Source organism: Lissotriton vulgaris, chromosome 3_1, assembly GCF_964263255.1.
Source record: "Lissotriton vulgaris chromosome 3_1, aLisVul1.2, whole genome shotgun sequence".
Taxonomy (NCBI): Eukaryota; Metazoa; Chordata; class Amphibia; order Caudata; family Salamandridae; genus Lissotriton; species Lissotriton vulgaris.
Window position 1 is genome coordinate 422,916,080 of NC_141689.1, and position 15,604 is coordinate 422,931,683.

General features: G+C 47.3%; 1 protein-coding gene across 1 annotated transcript in view; it reads left to right on the forward strand.

The window, feature by feature from the left end:
* Positions 1-15,604, forward strand: part of MTREX (Mtr4 exosome RNA helicase) — a 751,215-nt gene that overhangs the window by 256,835 nt on the left and 478,776 nt on the right. Inside the window, exon 9 of the mRNA XM_086960637.1 lies at positions 6,027-6,125. Within this exon, the coding sequence (XP_086816763.1) occupies positions 6,027-6,125 (99 nt within the window). The remainder of the gene's footprint in view (positions 1-6,026; positions 6,126-15,604) is intronic.

Genomic DNA, 15,604 nt, shown 5'->3' on the forward strand with positions numbered 1-15,604 from the left:
TCAAAGAAGGCTGGGAGATGCCTCCGCTAAAGAACCCTCCAGATGTCTTCCGGTACCTCCTCACCCTCCGCAACCAGACCCGGCGGTTCAGAGAACTAGCGAAGGCCAACCTAGAGGCCAGTCAAGAGGACATGAAAAAATGGTATGACCAGAATGCCTCATCCATCGAATTCGAACCTGGCCAACAGGTATGGGTGATGTCCCCCACTGAGCCATGCGCCCTGCAAGACAAATGGACGGGGCCCTTCAAAGTAATAGAGCGCAAGGGTCCTGCCACTTATCTCATCGACATGGAATCCTCCCGGAACCCTCTCCGGGTCCTCCACGCTAACAGACTAAAGCCCCACTTTGTGCGAACAGAGCTCAGCCTCCTGATGGCCACAGACACTGGGGTTGAAGAAGACTCCGAGCCTCTCCCTGACCTCCTGCGGACTCAAGAGCAAGACGGCTCCGTGGATGGGGTCCGGCTCTCAGAGGCCCTCACCAGAGAACAACGCCAGGAGTGTCAAGCCCTCCTATCACAGTTCGCCAGCCTGTTCTCCCTCACCCCGGGTGTCACTTCCTGGTGTGTGCACGATGTGGATACCGGGGACAGCCCCCCTATCCGCCACCGGGCCTACCGCGTGCCAGACCGGGTACGGGCCTGCATCCAGGAAGAAATAGCCAAGATGCTCATGATCGGGGTCATCGAGCCCTCAGACAGTCCCTGGGCCAGCCCTGTCGTACTGGTCCCCAAAGCAGCTGCCCCCGGCACCACACCAGAACTCCGGTTCTGCGTCGACTACCGGGGCTTGAATGCGGTCACCAGAACAGACGCGCACCCCATCCCCCGGGCAGATGAACTAGTCGACCGAATGGGAGCTGCCCGCTACCTCAGCATCTTCGACCTGACAGCAGGCTATTGGCAGATCGGCCTCACACCCCGGGCGCAAGAACGTTCTGCCTTCTCCACCCCCGATGGCCATTACCATTTCACGGTCATGCCCTTCGGCATGAAGAATGCCCCAGCAACATTCCAACGGCTCGTCAATCAGGTCCTAGCGGGGCTCGAAGGATTCAGCGCCGCCTACCTAGACGACATCGCTGTATACAGCCACCATTGGACCGAGCACCTCCACCACCTCCGAGCAGTGCTGCAAGCCCTTCAGCGAGCTGGCCTCACGATCAAGGCCAGCAAGTGTCAAATTGGGCAAGGGTCTGTAACCTACCTCGGACACCAGGTGGGAAGCGGCCTAGTGGCCCCGCTACAGCTGAAAATTGCCGCCATCCAGGCCTGGCAGCCCCCCATCACCCAAACCGAGGTACGAGCCTTCCTGGGCCTCACGGGCTACTACCGAAGGTTCGTAAAAGACTATGGTACCATAGTGGGGCCCCTCACAGAACTCACGTCAAAGAACCAACCCAAGAAAGTCACCTGGACCCCAGAGTGTCAAACTGCATTTGAACAATTAAAGGCCGCCATGTGTTCCGCCCCTGTGCTCCAGGCCCCAGACTACAGCCGGGAGTTCGTCGTCCAGACGGACGCCTCCGACCAGGGCATTGGGGCAGTCCTGTCTCAAGTGAACACCGAAGGCCTTGATCAACCGGTGGCCTTCATCAGCCGGAGACTCCTACCACGGGAGCAACGCTGGAGCACCATAGAGAGGGAAGCCTTCGCTGTGGTATGGGCCCTCAAGAAGCTCCGGCCCTACCTTTTCGGCACCCACTTTCGGGTGCAGACCGACCACCGACCCCTGCAATGGCTGATGCATATGCGGGGGGAGAACCCAAAGTTGCTACGCTGGTCCATCTCCTTGCAAGGTATGGACTTCACAGTCGAACACCGGCCTGGGCCAGATCACGCCAACGCGGATGGCCTGTCCCGGTTTTTCCGCCTCGACGAGGAGAGTCCCCAAGAGGATGGGTAACTCTCCCCGCCTTCAGCTGGGGGGGACGCATGTTGGACAGGCCACATGAAGGGCCGCTCTCCCCCGGCCCAACCAGGCCTGAGCCCAGTCCCGCAAGTACCACACACCACCATTGCACGTCCTCCGTCCCCTCAGGGACCCCTGCCCTCGAGCCTGCCGACCTCGTGGGTCCGATCCACTGCCGGCCCACGCGCCCAGCCTGGGGCGCCATCTTGGACACTCCACCACGAGGCCGCCTGGCCCCCGATCGACCTCAACCCTGGGCCTGGCCCGGCCTCAGACATTCCGGCACCACCCTCCACCCAGGAGGTGAGCGGGCTACTTGGCACGTCAATGGGAGAAAGAGGTGCCGATGGCTCTCCCCCACCAAGTGCCGCTCGCCCATCGCCTCCCCGGGCGCTGGCTCCACCCCCCTGCTGGGTGTCTGGACTCCCCCATCCCGGACCTCCCGACCTCCAAGTGCGAGGGTCCGGACATCAAAGCCCGCCAGCCCTATAACTGGGGCAGCTCCAGAGCAGGAAGGCAGTTGTATCTTGGAGTCGAGAGACGTAAAGAGGAACTCATCCTGGACGGACTACTGGCGCTGCCATAGCTCTGTCCTGTGCACCATCGTCCTGCCTGTTGGCGCTGCCACAGCTGTCGTAACCTTCATCCTTCATCGTCGTCGGGATCTGCTGGCGTGGCCGCGGACCGTTGTAACCGTCATCTTCCACCGGGACCTGCAGGCTCCGCCGCGGACCGTCGTCCTTCCTTCATCCATCTCGGGACCTGCTTGGCTCCTCCACGGCCCGATCATCTAGAACGCCGAGCTCGAGGATTGAGAGCTATTTTGTACTCATTGGTAACTAAGACTGTCCCGCTACCCCTTTCCTAAACCAGAGACTAGAACCGAGGGGACCCCTGAGTCCGGACCTCCTTGTATCCATCATCGTAACCTAAGAATTGCATATAAAGTCTCGTTAACCTTCAACCTTGTGTGGTGTCCGTCTGTGGGGGGGAAGTTACTTATCTGTACAGTCGTTGGAGACGGCTCTCCCTGGAGACCTCTCCCCGTAACCTCGGCCGACCCTCCCGGTCCGTCTAACAGCCTTACAGATGTGGGGATGTTACAAGGGGGGGCAACAATCCGCAAAGTATTCTGCTATGCTGCCTCTGGTGGGGCTGCCGCATGGGGACCCGAAATCTATATTTCCGAGTGCCCAACTGGTCAGATGGTCGAAGGCAGGACTGGACAATGTTTGGGACTGCTATTTAGAAAAGGCACTGATTCCTTTCGCGGAACTGGTGGATGGTAGTGGGTCCCCCCTCCCCGGGTCAGTTTCTACAATATGAGGCGCTGACACGCATGTTCACGCATTTATGGGGTTCCGGGAGGGAAGGACCTGATACGCACCCGGTCCTCCATGCCCTATTCTTTCTTTGCGCCGCGAGCTACCTGGTGAAATGGCTTGGAGTTATTACTAGAGACTCCCCCCCCCCCCCCCCCCCCCCCCCCCCCTCCCATCCCCCCCTCCTCCACACCCCACACCCCCCTCGATGGATCGCTGGAGTGATGGGACAGGATCAGAGGTAGGGTCCTTACCGACTGCGTGGCATAAGGTTTTACATTACCCAAAAACGATCTCCTGTAATACCCGTTTGAAATATATTCAATTCAATTACACACATATGACCTATATGACTCAGCGGCTTAAAGTGACGTACGGGGGTAGGTGTGACGGTGTCCCAGATGTGCCCACCCGGATGCTGACTTTGGCCATATGACCTGGGATTACCAATGGGTGCGTCCTTTCAGGGAGGCAGTGTTGGGTAAGATCAAAGAAGAGCTGGAAAGGGTAGTGGCTCTAACTATTCAGACGTGCCTGTTGGGTCTCTTTCCTAGGCCACCTTAGCACCTAGTCGGGAATCGACTGATAGATCTTGCGTTGGGCCTCGCCAAGCGCAGGATAACGATGGAGTGGAAATCCTCGAGAGGACCACAGATGGCAGCCTGGGCACGTCTTGTTCTAAACCAGCCCCCTCGCACCCCCTCCAAACCCCTCTTGAACACCCTGCATTGGCTTCCCGTCAAGCAAAGGGTGAAGTACAAGACTTGTTGCATTATACACAAGTGTCTCCAGAAGAAAGGCCCTGTGTATTTGTCTAACAGATTTTTCCCCTATAATCCTTTGAGATCCTTGAGATCTAGTGAACAAGCTCTGCTGCAGGTCCCGAGAGCAAAAAAGGCTAGACAGGGTGGTAAAGCCCTCTCAATTGCTGGCCCAACGCTGTGGAACAGCCTCCCACTTTCCTTGAGACTTTGCAAGGAGTATCTCCCGTTTAGAAAACCGCTTAAAAAACCTTTTTATTTCAAAACTAGTGTATATTGTATATACCCACTGTTTATGTGCAGGAAGGTTGCCAAAGGCGCGGAGATACTCCTTTGGGAGGTGATCCTAGCGCGTTACAAACCCGCAAATAAATAAATTGTAAGTGTGGGGGCAGAGGGTAGAGTATTGGCATGGGAGAAGGCCAAGGGAATGAGAAATTACCCAATTGCTGAGCAGTGGAGAGAGACAATGGCCGAATGGGAGAAACCAGCCGTGGAGGGGGGTGCAGAAGTCTGATCATGACCCTCAAGCTGGTGTTGTGGCACAGGTTGCTCCTTTAAGATCTCCCGTGCCGTCAGGGGTTTGATTCACGGGGAGGCAACACATGGGCTTACGAAGTCAGTGGGAGTGTTGGCTGGGTGCAGAGGAGATACCAGTTGTGTGGGGGCAAGGGGTCGGGAGGCCCTCTCAGACCCGCTCATAGGTAGTTTATATTGTCATTTGCAATGGCCATTAGTGATTTGACACGTCCACACCACACCTCTGCACAGGTTACTCTTTTTTCTTACTTTTCTTTCTTCTTTAGGGTTCGAACGTCTTTACTGGCTTGATAAGACCATGTTGATAGGTATATATGCACATGATGGACTGGTGTTGAGCAACTGCCCACATACCAGTTGTAATATAGCTGTACTAGTGGAGCAAGTACTGGTGAATGTAGTTGGTAACTGATGTTGTGAATTGTTTTGGTTTTTCCTTTTTTTTTCCTTCTTTGTATTCACTGTATTGCATTATATCAAATGCAAATAAAAATATCTAAAAAAAAAATAGAACAATTCTGCACTAAGGTAATGGACCAAATACACATAATGGTGAACACTCCCAGAATACACCCTACAACTGCGCTGTTAGGAGTATGGGAGGATACAGATGCCTCTGAATATATGTTGTTTGCTAAGTAGCATAGTGGTTTCTAAAATGAGACAAAGCCCAGACTTGGAGGAGTTCCATAATTCTATTGATCTAAATTTGGAAGAGAAATCTTGACTGGTAAATGAAGATCAAAAAAAATGTATGTGAGTTTGTTGCTTCATTTGGGAAACTTTGGGAGCATAGTGTAAGCATTTTCTATTTCAATAAAATGTAATGCACCGGTATAGAAATAGACATATGAAGTAATGAGATGAGTGGAAGTTCCTGTATCTGCATTGCTTGACCAACTTATTTTATGCCATCTTTACTGAAAGAACGACTTAATCACTGTATAATATGATTTTGTATTTTTGGTTTTTCATTTTGTTATCAAACTAGGAAATACATTACAAATATCCTTTAAAAATAAAAAAAGGAATTAATTCATATGTTGTAAACGATTACCTGACTGAAATAAACCAAATCAAAGATCAGGGAAAGGCTTTACAGAACATATTTATCAAAAGTTGTCTACCATCATCTATCTTTGTGATACTGACCTCGATCATTGTACAAAATGCTCAAACTTTCCCTGCCCTGCTTTAAAAAAAAAACAAATGGACCATACTGACTACACTTGCGTATATCAATCCTCTGGATTACTGCCTTTTCTCTTCTGTATTAAATTTTGTTTTCGTTCTTACCGAAATTCGACTAAATTGGATTGATCCATTAGATACATATTGAGATATTCTATTATTTACTTAATTAATGGTGTTTATTTACATATTTTAAGTTCATGTTCCATAATGAGTAAAAACAAAAACTTGATGAAAAAAATGTATTTATGCAATGCTACTTTTTCTTTCTGCTAACGTTTTTTTTTCATTACGTTTAGCCTTGCCATGTGATATACACAGACTATCGACCTACCCCTCTCCAACATTACATCTTCCCAGCCGGAGGTGATGGACTACATCTTGTGGTTGATGAAAATGTACGTTTGATTTAACTTGGTAAATTCTGGTGCCTGTCTTGTTAACTAACCAAGCCTTGATGTGCCAACCTTTGTAATATAAATGATCGCAGAACAAAGTGGAAGACTGGTTAAAAGTAAAGCTAAAATACCAAGTTGTTACTAGTCGAAGTATGATACTGTCAGCCAGTATTTACACTATACCAATAACAGTATATAGTAGCTGTAGCACACGTTTGTAGTCAATTTTGTAATTTTCCTTTTCTAGAAAGATGTTAAGTCCATGTTAGTTAGGTGGGTCAGGATGACTCTAATATGTTTCAGGTATGCTCTGTCCAAAACCAGCAATGGCCACAAGTTCTAAAGATAAGAGTAGAAGAGCAGTAGAAAAGATGCAGTATCATATTTTCCTATAGTTGCATTCTTCTATTTGTTTTGGGAAAGCCACTCTGGCCTTTAGATTACATTTCTGTAAATTTCCAACACCGAATGTTAGCCCATATTTACAAATAGTAGTCACCTTTTCCTTAAAGGCGGTCAGTAATGGTTCCTCAATATTAGTTAATATGATTATCCTTGTCTGTTTTATCGTAGAAAGTTGGACTCAAAGTTGCTGCTCCTGTACATGTGGTGTTAAATGATTCTGTTCTAGCACGAGCATCCACCTAACTGAAATACGTATTTATACCAAACATAGTTAATTAGATTTTCTTAGCTATTTCTTTATCAGGCTATTTAAAGCACAAGCCTAGCCCAGAGGCCAGCAGAGTGCTTTACATATTGAGTATATAGCTGATGCGATGATGCATGTTGTTTCACAATAAAGAATACATTGCACCACAATAGATTGATGTGGGGAGGGAAGTGATGCAGCCTGGGATGGTAGGATTCTGTAGAGTTGAATTTTAAGAGCTTTACTGAATTGCAACACTAAACAAACAAGTCTGGTGTGTCATTGGAGGTTTTTTTAGTGTTCCTATGCTGAAGTAGACTCGATATGTGCATTTACACGAATCTTGTGAATTTCCAGCCTGATCATGAATGTACTTCTAATACTGCTTGCACCACCAGACACATTGACTTTAAAAGCAGTGTAGTCTGGTTTATTTAAATGGAGTGCTATATACACTACACATCTAATTAAGAAGTGATTTCTGATAACCGAGGGAGTCATTGCACTTCTAGGGAGATGTGCTCTAATATTCTTTGGTTGGTGATTAGTCTAGTCACTGCATGCGGAATTGCATTATTAGGTGCCAGTGAGGACTAAAAGACTAGTCAGTTGTGGCCTGTGCTCTGGGTAGAAATTTGCAAATGGAAGAAGGGTTTGAATTGCACAGTAATATAAATGCAAATCTTACTTTTTGTACCCTTTTTAGGTGGAGCCTAGCGCAGCACGCATGCGCTGCCCTAGGAGATGGCCTTTAGAAATCGGTCAGCTCTTTTCAAGCACTCGTGCTTGTGCTGGCATCCACCTTGCGGGAGAGAGCAGCGGCGCACAAGGGCCATCTGTTTGCAATTAGACTGGCCGCACACGAGTCTAAACTTTTCAAGCACTCATGCTTGTTTTATTCCTTTTGGTAATGCTCGCAGTCTTCTGTGACGTAACCTGGTGCTGCCACATTCCAGTGATATTACTTGGCCGTGTGCGCTTTTCAAGCAGTCTTGCGTGTTCATCTTCTCTCTAATCCTCTACTCGTCGAACTGCTAAAGAAATGCATTTGAAGTCTTCCACTGTCACATTTTCCTCTCAAAAAGGCAGCACTTTTTGTTGATATTTACCCATCTCCTAAATATTGCTCTTGTGAATGTTTACCTTTAGTTTTTCTCGTTTTCCAAGTATGATAAAAAAAATATTCTTTGACTTTTCTCCTTTCCCACTCCTCCGTCTTCCGTTCTACCAATCTCCACCCCGGTGATCATCATGTTGTCTGAAAACAGGTTTGTGGGAATTCCTTAGAAAAATACAAATGCATTTGCGGAGTAATTGATTGAACAGTGACCCAGGAGCAACAAGGGCCTGTCATGTGATAACGCTCTGTTGCTGTGCACATTTTCATCAGTTTTCATAGGCTCACGGTTGTACTTAAAAGTAGCAGCTTGTCTAGTTTCCAAAAGAATAACTTGGTAAAAATGGAGGCCTGCGAAGAACAAAAATATAATCTGGCCAGATAGTATACCTCCTGAGGCGGAAGCCGGGAGTAGGAAAAAGCTGCTGCTGCTCATTTTAAAATAGTTTGTGTTATTTTACCTTGTGCAACTCTCCTGCCTGTGCGCTGCGGTTTCTAACTAGAGGTAAACACCACGCCGCCATCACCGGCGAGATCGCCGACCACGCCCCTTTTTAGGCCACGCTACCCCCCTGGTCTCCCTCCAACACATATAAAAATGTGTAACTTCAGGAAGCGCAGCGGACGAGCGCAGCGGGCGCGCCGTTTGCGCGCCGAAGGCGTGCCTAAGGCAAGCCCGTCTGCACCCGTCCGCAACGGGCCGGGACCAGGGGCCACAACCCCTATCTCTCCCACTAAAAATATCCGGAGATATACATCTACTGAACTTCGAGCTATTAACTCACAGGTAAATCTGCCCTGTACTCATAAGTACTCTCCGCTTGACCTACCCACTCAATGCAGAGACTGCAAGACACATCTCATGTCCAAGCCCCACACACACAAACAACAACTGTTTAGAATGTTCCTCTTGAACTGTAGGTCATTGCCTAGACACTGTACAGAGCTATCACTGCTAATCGATGAGAGAAAACCTGATGTTCTTTTTCTCACCGAGACATGGCTAACTCCGCATTCCGACCCTGAGTTGGTTCAAACCCTGGGGCAGGGTTACCAAATCGTGAGACAGGACCGCGTAAATGAAAGAGGCGGTGGCTTAGCAATTATTTTCAGAGACTGCTTCACCTGTCGCTGCACCCCCAACCCCTTTCCGGACTGTGAAAGCCTGTCTTTCTCCTTGGAATTTTCCCCCAACATAGGTTTTTCTGGAGCACTTTTATATCGCACACCGGGACCAGCTAAACAGTTTAACGAATCTCTGCTCCCGCTAGTCGCTGATTTGTCCTTTTCACCCTCCAACTTCACGTTACTGGGCGATCTAAATATACATTTCGATGAACCTAATGACTTTATCGTCAATAAATTAATCGGAGATTTCTCTGCTTTACAGGTGCCCAGCTGGTTTTATCGCCCACACACACCAAAGGTCATTTGCTGGATCCGGTATTTAGCAACTGTCCCAATTTGAAGGCATTTCGGCCTATAGCACTTCCCTGGACAGACCATGCATTAGTCCCGCTACTATGGAAAACTGACACGTCTTCGCCCCTCACACCTACAGCCCGAGAAACACGTAATTGGTCTAAAATCCCGCTGGCCCAGTGGACTCAGGAGTTACAAAAATCAATTCCCTCAATTGGTCAGACTCCATCACAGGCCAATGAAATGTTTAATGAATGGATAAATAACTCTTTAAATGCCACACTTCCTATGAAGAAAACTGTCTTAAAAAGATCCAGGATCTCGGCTCCCTGGTACTCGAACGAACTACGGGAGAAAAAGTGCTATTGTAAAAGACTAGAACGCAAATGGCGATTAGGATATGCTGGAGCAGATATAATTATTTATAGAGAGGCTATCAGAGCATATAAAAAAGACATAAAAAGCGCGCAATCCCTATATTATTCACACAAAATCGCAGAGGACAGCTCCAAGGAGATTTACAGAATTGTAAAAAGTCTCATCAACCTCCCTACACCTCCACTCATTGACGAAAATCCTCGGCTCCGTTGTGAAGATCTGGCCAATTTTTTCTTCCAGAAAATCAATCTCATCTACTCCTCTTTTCCATCCTCCGAGCAGACCACTCCGAGTGAGGCACCTTTATGTCCCCCACAAGAAAACACATCCAACTGCCCCCCAGTGTTGGCGGAATTTCCCCAGATAGATGCGGACCACCTCACCTCCCTCATGCTTCAGGTGAAATCAGGCTCCCCTAGGGACCCAGCACCTCCACATATTCTAGTCTCTGCAATACAGACCATCCTCCCTACACTGCTAGCAGTACTCAACACCTCGATTTCCACCAGCACAGTCCCAGTGGCTTGGAAACAGGCCATGGTGAGGGCCCTTGTTAAAAAACCCCAACCTGGACACCAAGTATCTTAACAACTTCCGCCCGATCTCCTTGCTGCCTTGGGCAGCTAAAATCCTGGAGAAATATATAAACAGCCTATTAACCACCTTTCTCGAGCAAAACCAGCTGCTCGATCCTCCCAGACTGGCTTTCGCCCCAAGCATGGGACCGAGACTGCACTACTGGCTGTCACAGAGGAGTCCAGGAGGATCTTGGATCGGGGAGGATCGGTGGCAGTCATCCTCCTCGATCTGAGCGCGGCATTTTTTGAGTGTCTGAAAAAACTTTATTGTATAGTTAATTAAAGCCATTACAAAAATACAGATATGATAATATACTAAAAACACACTGATGTGAGAATAATAAAATTTAGAATTGGTAATAAAAACAAGTGTCTTTCTGGGGTAAAGAATAACAATTTCCATGTTCAAGATTTTGCCTATGATCTTTGTTTTTTCTCAAAATGTTCGATAAATTTGATCTACAAATAAATTGGGGGTCTGTGGTGCATAATGTTTTTATAATCACAGATCTACAGGTACATGTTCCAAACTGCTTGAACGTGGCTTTCAACCAATTCCGACGTTCCTCTATGAGAGCCGGGCAGATGCAAATTAGGTGGATAAAGTCTTGCCTTGCTGCACCGCATAGCCCGCACCCTTCACTTTCTTGGGGCTTCCACTTAGGACGCTCGGCGTTTGATACCGTTAACCACGAGATCCTCTTGCAGCATCTCCTGGACACCGGAATATCTAACAGGGCCCTGGAGTGGCTCAGGTCCTACCTGAATGATAGATCTTTCCAGGTGTACGAGGGCAATGTCACCTCCTCCAGTAAGCCTCTGGGATGTGGGGTCCCGCAGGGTTCATCGTTGAGCCCGACGTTATTTAACGTCTACATGAGGCCGCGGGCTGAGATCGTCCGTCCGTATGGTATTAAGATCATTACCTACGCGGACGATACTCAGCTTGTGGTCTCTCTGGCACAGGAAGGGGGGATCTTCAGCGGGTGTGGATCTTGCTGGCTGCCTGGAGAGGGTTAAGAGCTGGATGACCAAGTCTTGTCTCAAACTCAACGGAGACAAGACTGAGCTCATGCTCTTAGGCCGTATTGCTCCATTCTCCATCAACACTCTTTGGCCACCCAACTTAGGTCCTGCTCCTAAAGATACCTGGCTGGATAGGTCCCTGTCATTTGACCAGCAGGCAATAAAACTATCTGCCATCTGTTTCGGCATCCATAGAGTCATCAGAAAGATCCTCCCTCTACTTCCCTTCGAAGCAAGAAAGACCGTGGTCTTGGGCTTGATCCAATCGCGGTTGGATTTTGGAAATGCTTTAAATCTGGGAGCTCCTGATTTTACTCTGCGCAAACTGCAGTTGATACAGAATTGCGCAGCACGGACTCTTTTACAAATCCCACGCAGATCGTCAGTAAAGTCCAGCCTAAGGAGACTGTGAGGGAAAGAGTGAATTTCAAATCACTCTGTATCGCACATCAGGCCTTCTGGTCTCTAGGTCCTGCAATCAATCTCCCCCTTATTACACCCTATCATCCTGCCAGACAGCTGCGCTCAACCTCTGCCTATCTGGCCATTGTGCCGATAATAAAGAAATCAAGATCGGGAGGCCGCTCCTTTTCCTATAATGTAGCCAAGCTATGGAATGCCCTTCCCCAGCATTTAAGATCTAACCCTGACCTGGTTTCCTTCCGCAAACAGCTGAAAACGCTTATTTTCATCAACTAAATAGTGAGTAGGCATTCCTCCCTCCCTACCTAAGCTTCAGCTGGTATTCTCAGCGCTTGGACGCCTCAGGGCAGCTATGTGCGCTTTATAAAACTCAATTCATTCATTCATTCATCATGGTACCTTTTTTTAAATTATTTCGTGACAGAAGAGGCAGTGCTAGTGGAGTGTCCAAAATTTTAACACACAGCTTACTAAACCGGAGGAGGCTGTCGAAAATATGAAATAAAGAGACAGTGATGTATGTTGTGAAATATTAAAGTGTCACTTGCAGACAGCGACATAAGTCCCCAATTGCTGAACTCCAGCACCCTCTTTTTCTATGTTTCTAGAAAATGTAGACTAAAAGTGAATAGCGAGAACTCTTCTTGAATACAAATCACATATTGCAACATCTAAATCCAGGCTCAATGACCAAAGGCCTTAATCTCGGATAGTGGATGTGAATTCATAAACACTGTATTTGGTTACACGTGGAAACACACTAACTATACTGATTGTTTTATTTCTTGCTTGTCCATGCCTAAGAGATTTATGATGACTAATGCAAATTGTTAACATATTAACATTTGTGAATAATGAGTATGATAAATGGGTGCCGGGTGCCAATTTTCCCCAACTTGTGTGATGTGATCCAAGTCTTCAAAAGGAGAGACAAACTACATACACCTAAAGTAGAAGAAGTATATTGCCAAAAAAGCATACGCAAGTAATATACCCCATCACCACATGTAAATTGAACAAAACAAATGTTGACAACAGAACAAATTACATTACCATGAAAATTATAATAAGACAATGCAATACTAGAACAAATTTACAACTTTTTGAAAAACGAAAGAAAAAAAAATCAATGATGCTGTATTTAGACTTTCAAATAGACAGTTGATCTAAAATACCTTTGGGCGCTTGAGGAACATCATTTCCCAAACCACCACCACTTATGTCTTCTGGACAGGGGTCTCTGTCCCTCCCCGAATTCCCAATTAACTATGGATTATCCATCAACATGTAACTGTTGACACCCTCACCATTTGTTATTACTTTTGAAATAAAGCAACCTTATAAACGCTTTCAATTATTTCCATTTACTAGTTGAATCTACCCCTCACACACCTCCCTTCTTTGCTTCAGAGAGCTGTTAATTTCACTTCAGGGCAACTTTCTGCTGTAAGTGAGCTGCATGGCTAAACACACAAGGTCCAGAGGTGAGACCTATTGGCATTGCCAATGCTTGTTATATATGGTCCTTTAAGGACACAGTATTTCTGATGGCTGCTTCTAACCATAGATTCCTCACCTTTACACTATCGCTAGGTGCCAGACTTCATCCGGTTAGTTACAAAAGCAGTGCTCCTGTGCATCGGTAGGTGTTGTCATGTGGCTACACTTGTGCTTCATACCACTTCAGAAGTGTTGGAGTGGGACTGCAGCTAAGCACCACCTGTGCATGCTGATGTCTGTTCCTTTCTTTCCACACTTTCTGATATGGATCTGGAGCTCCTCTCTTAATTTGAGTCATTCGTACAACCTTTCCAAAACCTTTAGACATTGTGCTAGGAAATTGCCCCCTGCAAAAACTACAAGCTTCAAACCATTTCGGGACTGCAGGAAGTAGATGTGTGTCAAAGACCTGCCTTTGGTGCCTGTACTCCGGTTATGACTAAGTCATGCAACATGTGTGCCTTCATGCACCTGAAGGTGATTTGAAATGAAGAGACCAAGCTCTACATCATTGACCACAAAAGGCTGCGATTGAAGCTCAAGTCATAGACTTGGTCTCTGTCATGTGGCCACTTCCAGTAACTAGCCACATCCTGTTTGAACTTTTCGAGTAAGTCCAAGGTGAATTCCAGATGCAAAGCCAAAGCACGGCTTAACCCCTATCCTGCCACTTTAGCTTGAGAGAAAAAATGCAAAGTCTTCAAGATCAAAGTCGCAGTCTGTCGAATAACCAGTTACAGAACCGATTCCTCAGCTGGTCCTGACACACTCCAAGTACCGTGGGCCGTTCTTGACCCTTCAGGCAATATTGGCCTTCAAGGAGGCAATGCAGCATATCATTTGTATGATTCTGCCACCATTTGGTGCATCTTTGGGCATCACGGAGCTGCAGGAGGTCCAGGCCTTGGGAACTGTTAACTGGGTCCGTACTGACTCCGGTACAGACTTCCCCGTCTGCCCCATAATCCACACCAGTTCCCATCATGCTGATGCGTAGCCCACAAGCAGTAATGAAAGACTGGGTGCCGATGCCCATGTCACACTGCACCAACCTTGTCCAGAGCTCAACCAATGTGTCACTATGAAATAACAGCAGTGCAACCAGTCATTATGCAGCCTGCCTCTATCCCCTGTCCGGAGGGCAGCTGAGTTGCTGCATCTGCAGTGGCCCTTGTTGGGATGGAAATGCTCCAACTAGGGCGTACCTTGTCAAAGCCCTTGCTTCTATTTAATGATTCCCTCACTAAAGCCTTGATGGCATATGGGCCATGCCTTGTTCTTGACTGCCTATCAGCATGTCAGTATCCCAATGACAAAGGCTTTTGCCAGTGATTTGGACTTCCTAATTTAGCCCCTTACACCAGACAACCTCATTGTGCAGTCCTTGACTAGTAAAGTCAGGTCTAATTCCTTCCCCAACAACACCATCTGATAGGTAGTCCAAAAGGATTGTTGCTTTTGGTAATGGGATGGTTTTGCCGCTTGCCTGGGCCCTTTGGTCCATGGATGCTGTCTGTTTATTGGGTAGATACATACATTCATGCTCTGTGGAACATGGCCAACAAATTTTGTCGGAGGTTCTGGAGTACCTTAGAGCTACTCTCCTCTGGCAATACACGTTGAACAAGATGCAGTGAAGTATATGATCCATCCGGGTCGTGATAGAACCAATTGCAGTGCTATTGGCACCAGTGTTGTGCTCAGGAGGCATGTGGGGAGAAGATTAATTGGATTGTCTGGCAATGTGCAGGTGTGAGAAGCTGGCTTGGTGTATGGTGTACACTTATGTAAGTGGGCAACTTGCACAAATCCAGACAACCCCTATGGTGATTTTAGCGATCTTAGACAACCTTAGTTCTCTAAGTGGTAGCTGTGGTCAGCAGCCTATATGTTTGGCCCAGAAGGAGTGTAAAGCTGGTAAAACAAGCTGAACATAATCTTATTGATATAAACTAAGTGTAAAAGAACCACAGTGTGTTTATAACAATATGTATTTATTATAGAATACTCACTAACACATACAGATATCTCCTAGCAGGAGATGCACACAATACTTTTCAATAGAAACAGTTAAGTAGCACGTAATACACAGTGGTCACCAGGTGTAGACCAAACCATATTCTAAAATAGTTGGTTGCAAACCACGACTCAAGTCAAGACTATACCCAGAAAACGTTGAAGTGCGGGGGACCCAAGGAACCACCCAAAGTAAGTAACCAGGAGGCCGTGTGCCGAGTGGGAATACAACCGTGGGATCAATGGGTAAGTCGCTGTTGCATTTTTAAAGAAGGATCCTTCCCAGTGGACTTTGAAGAAACCCTGTGGAAAACAGAAGGTTGGAGAGCCACCCCACCTGTGGATACCTTTTGGACCAGGATACCTG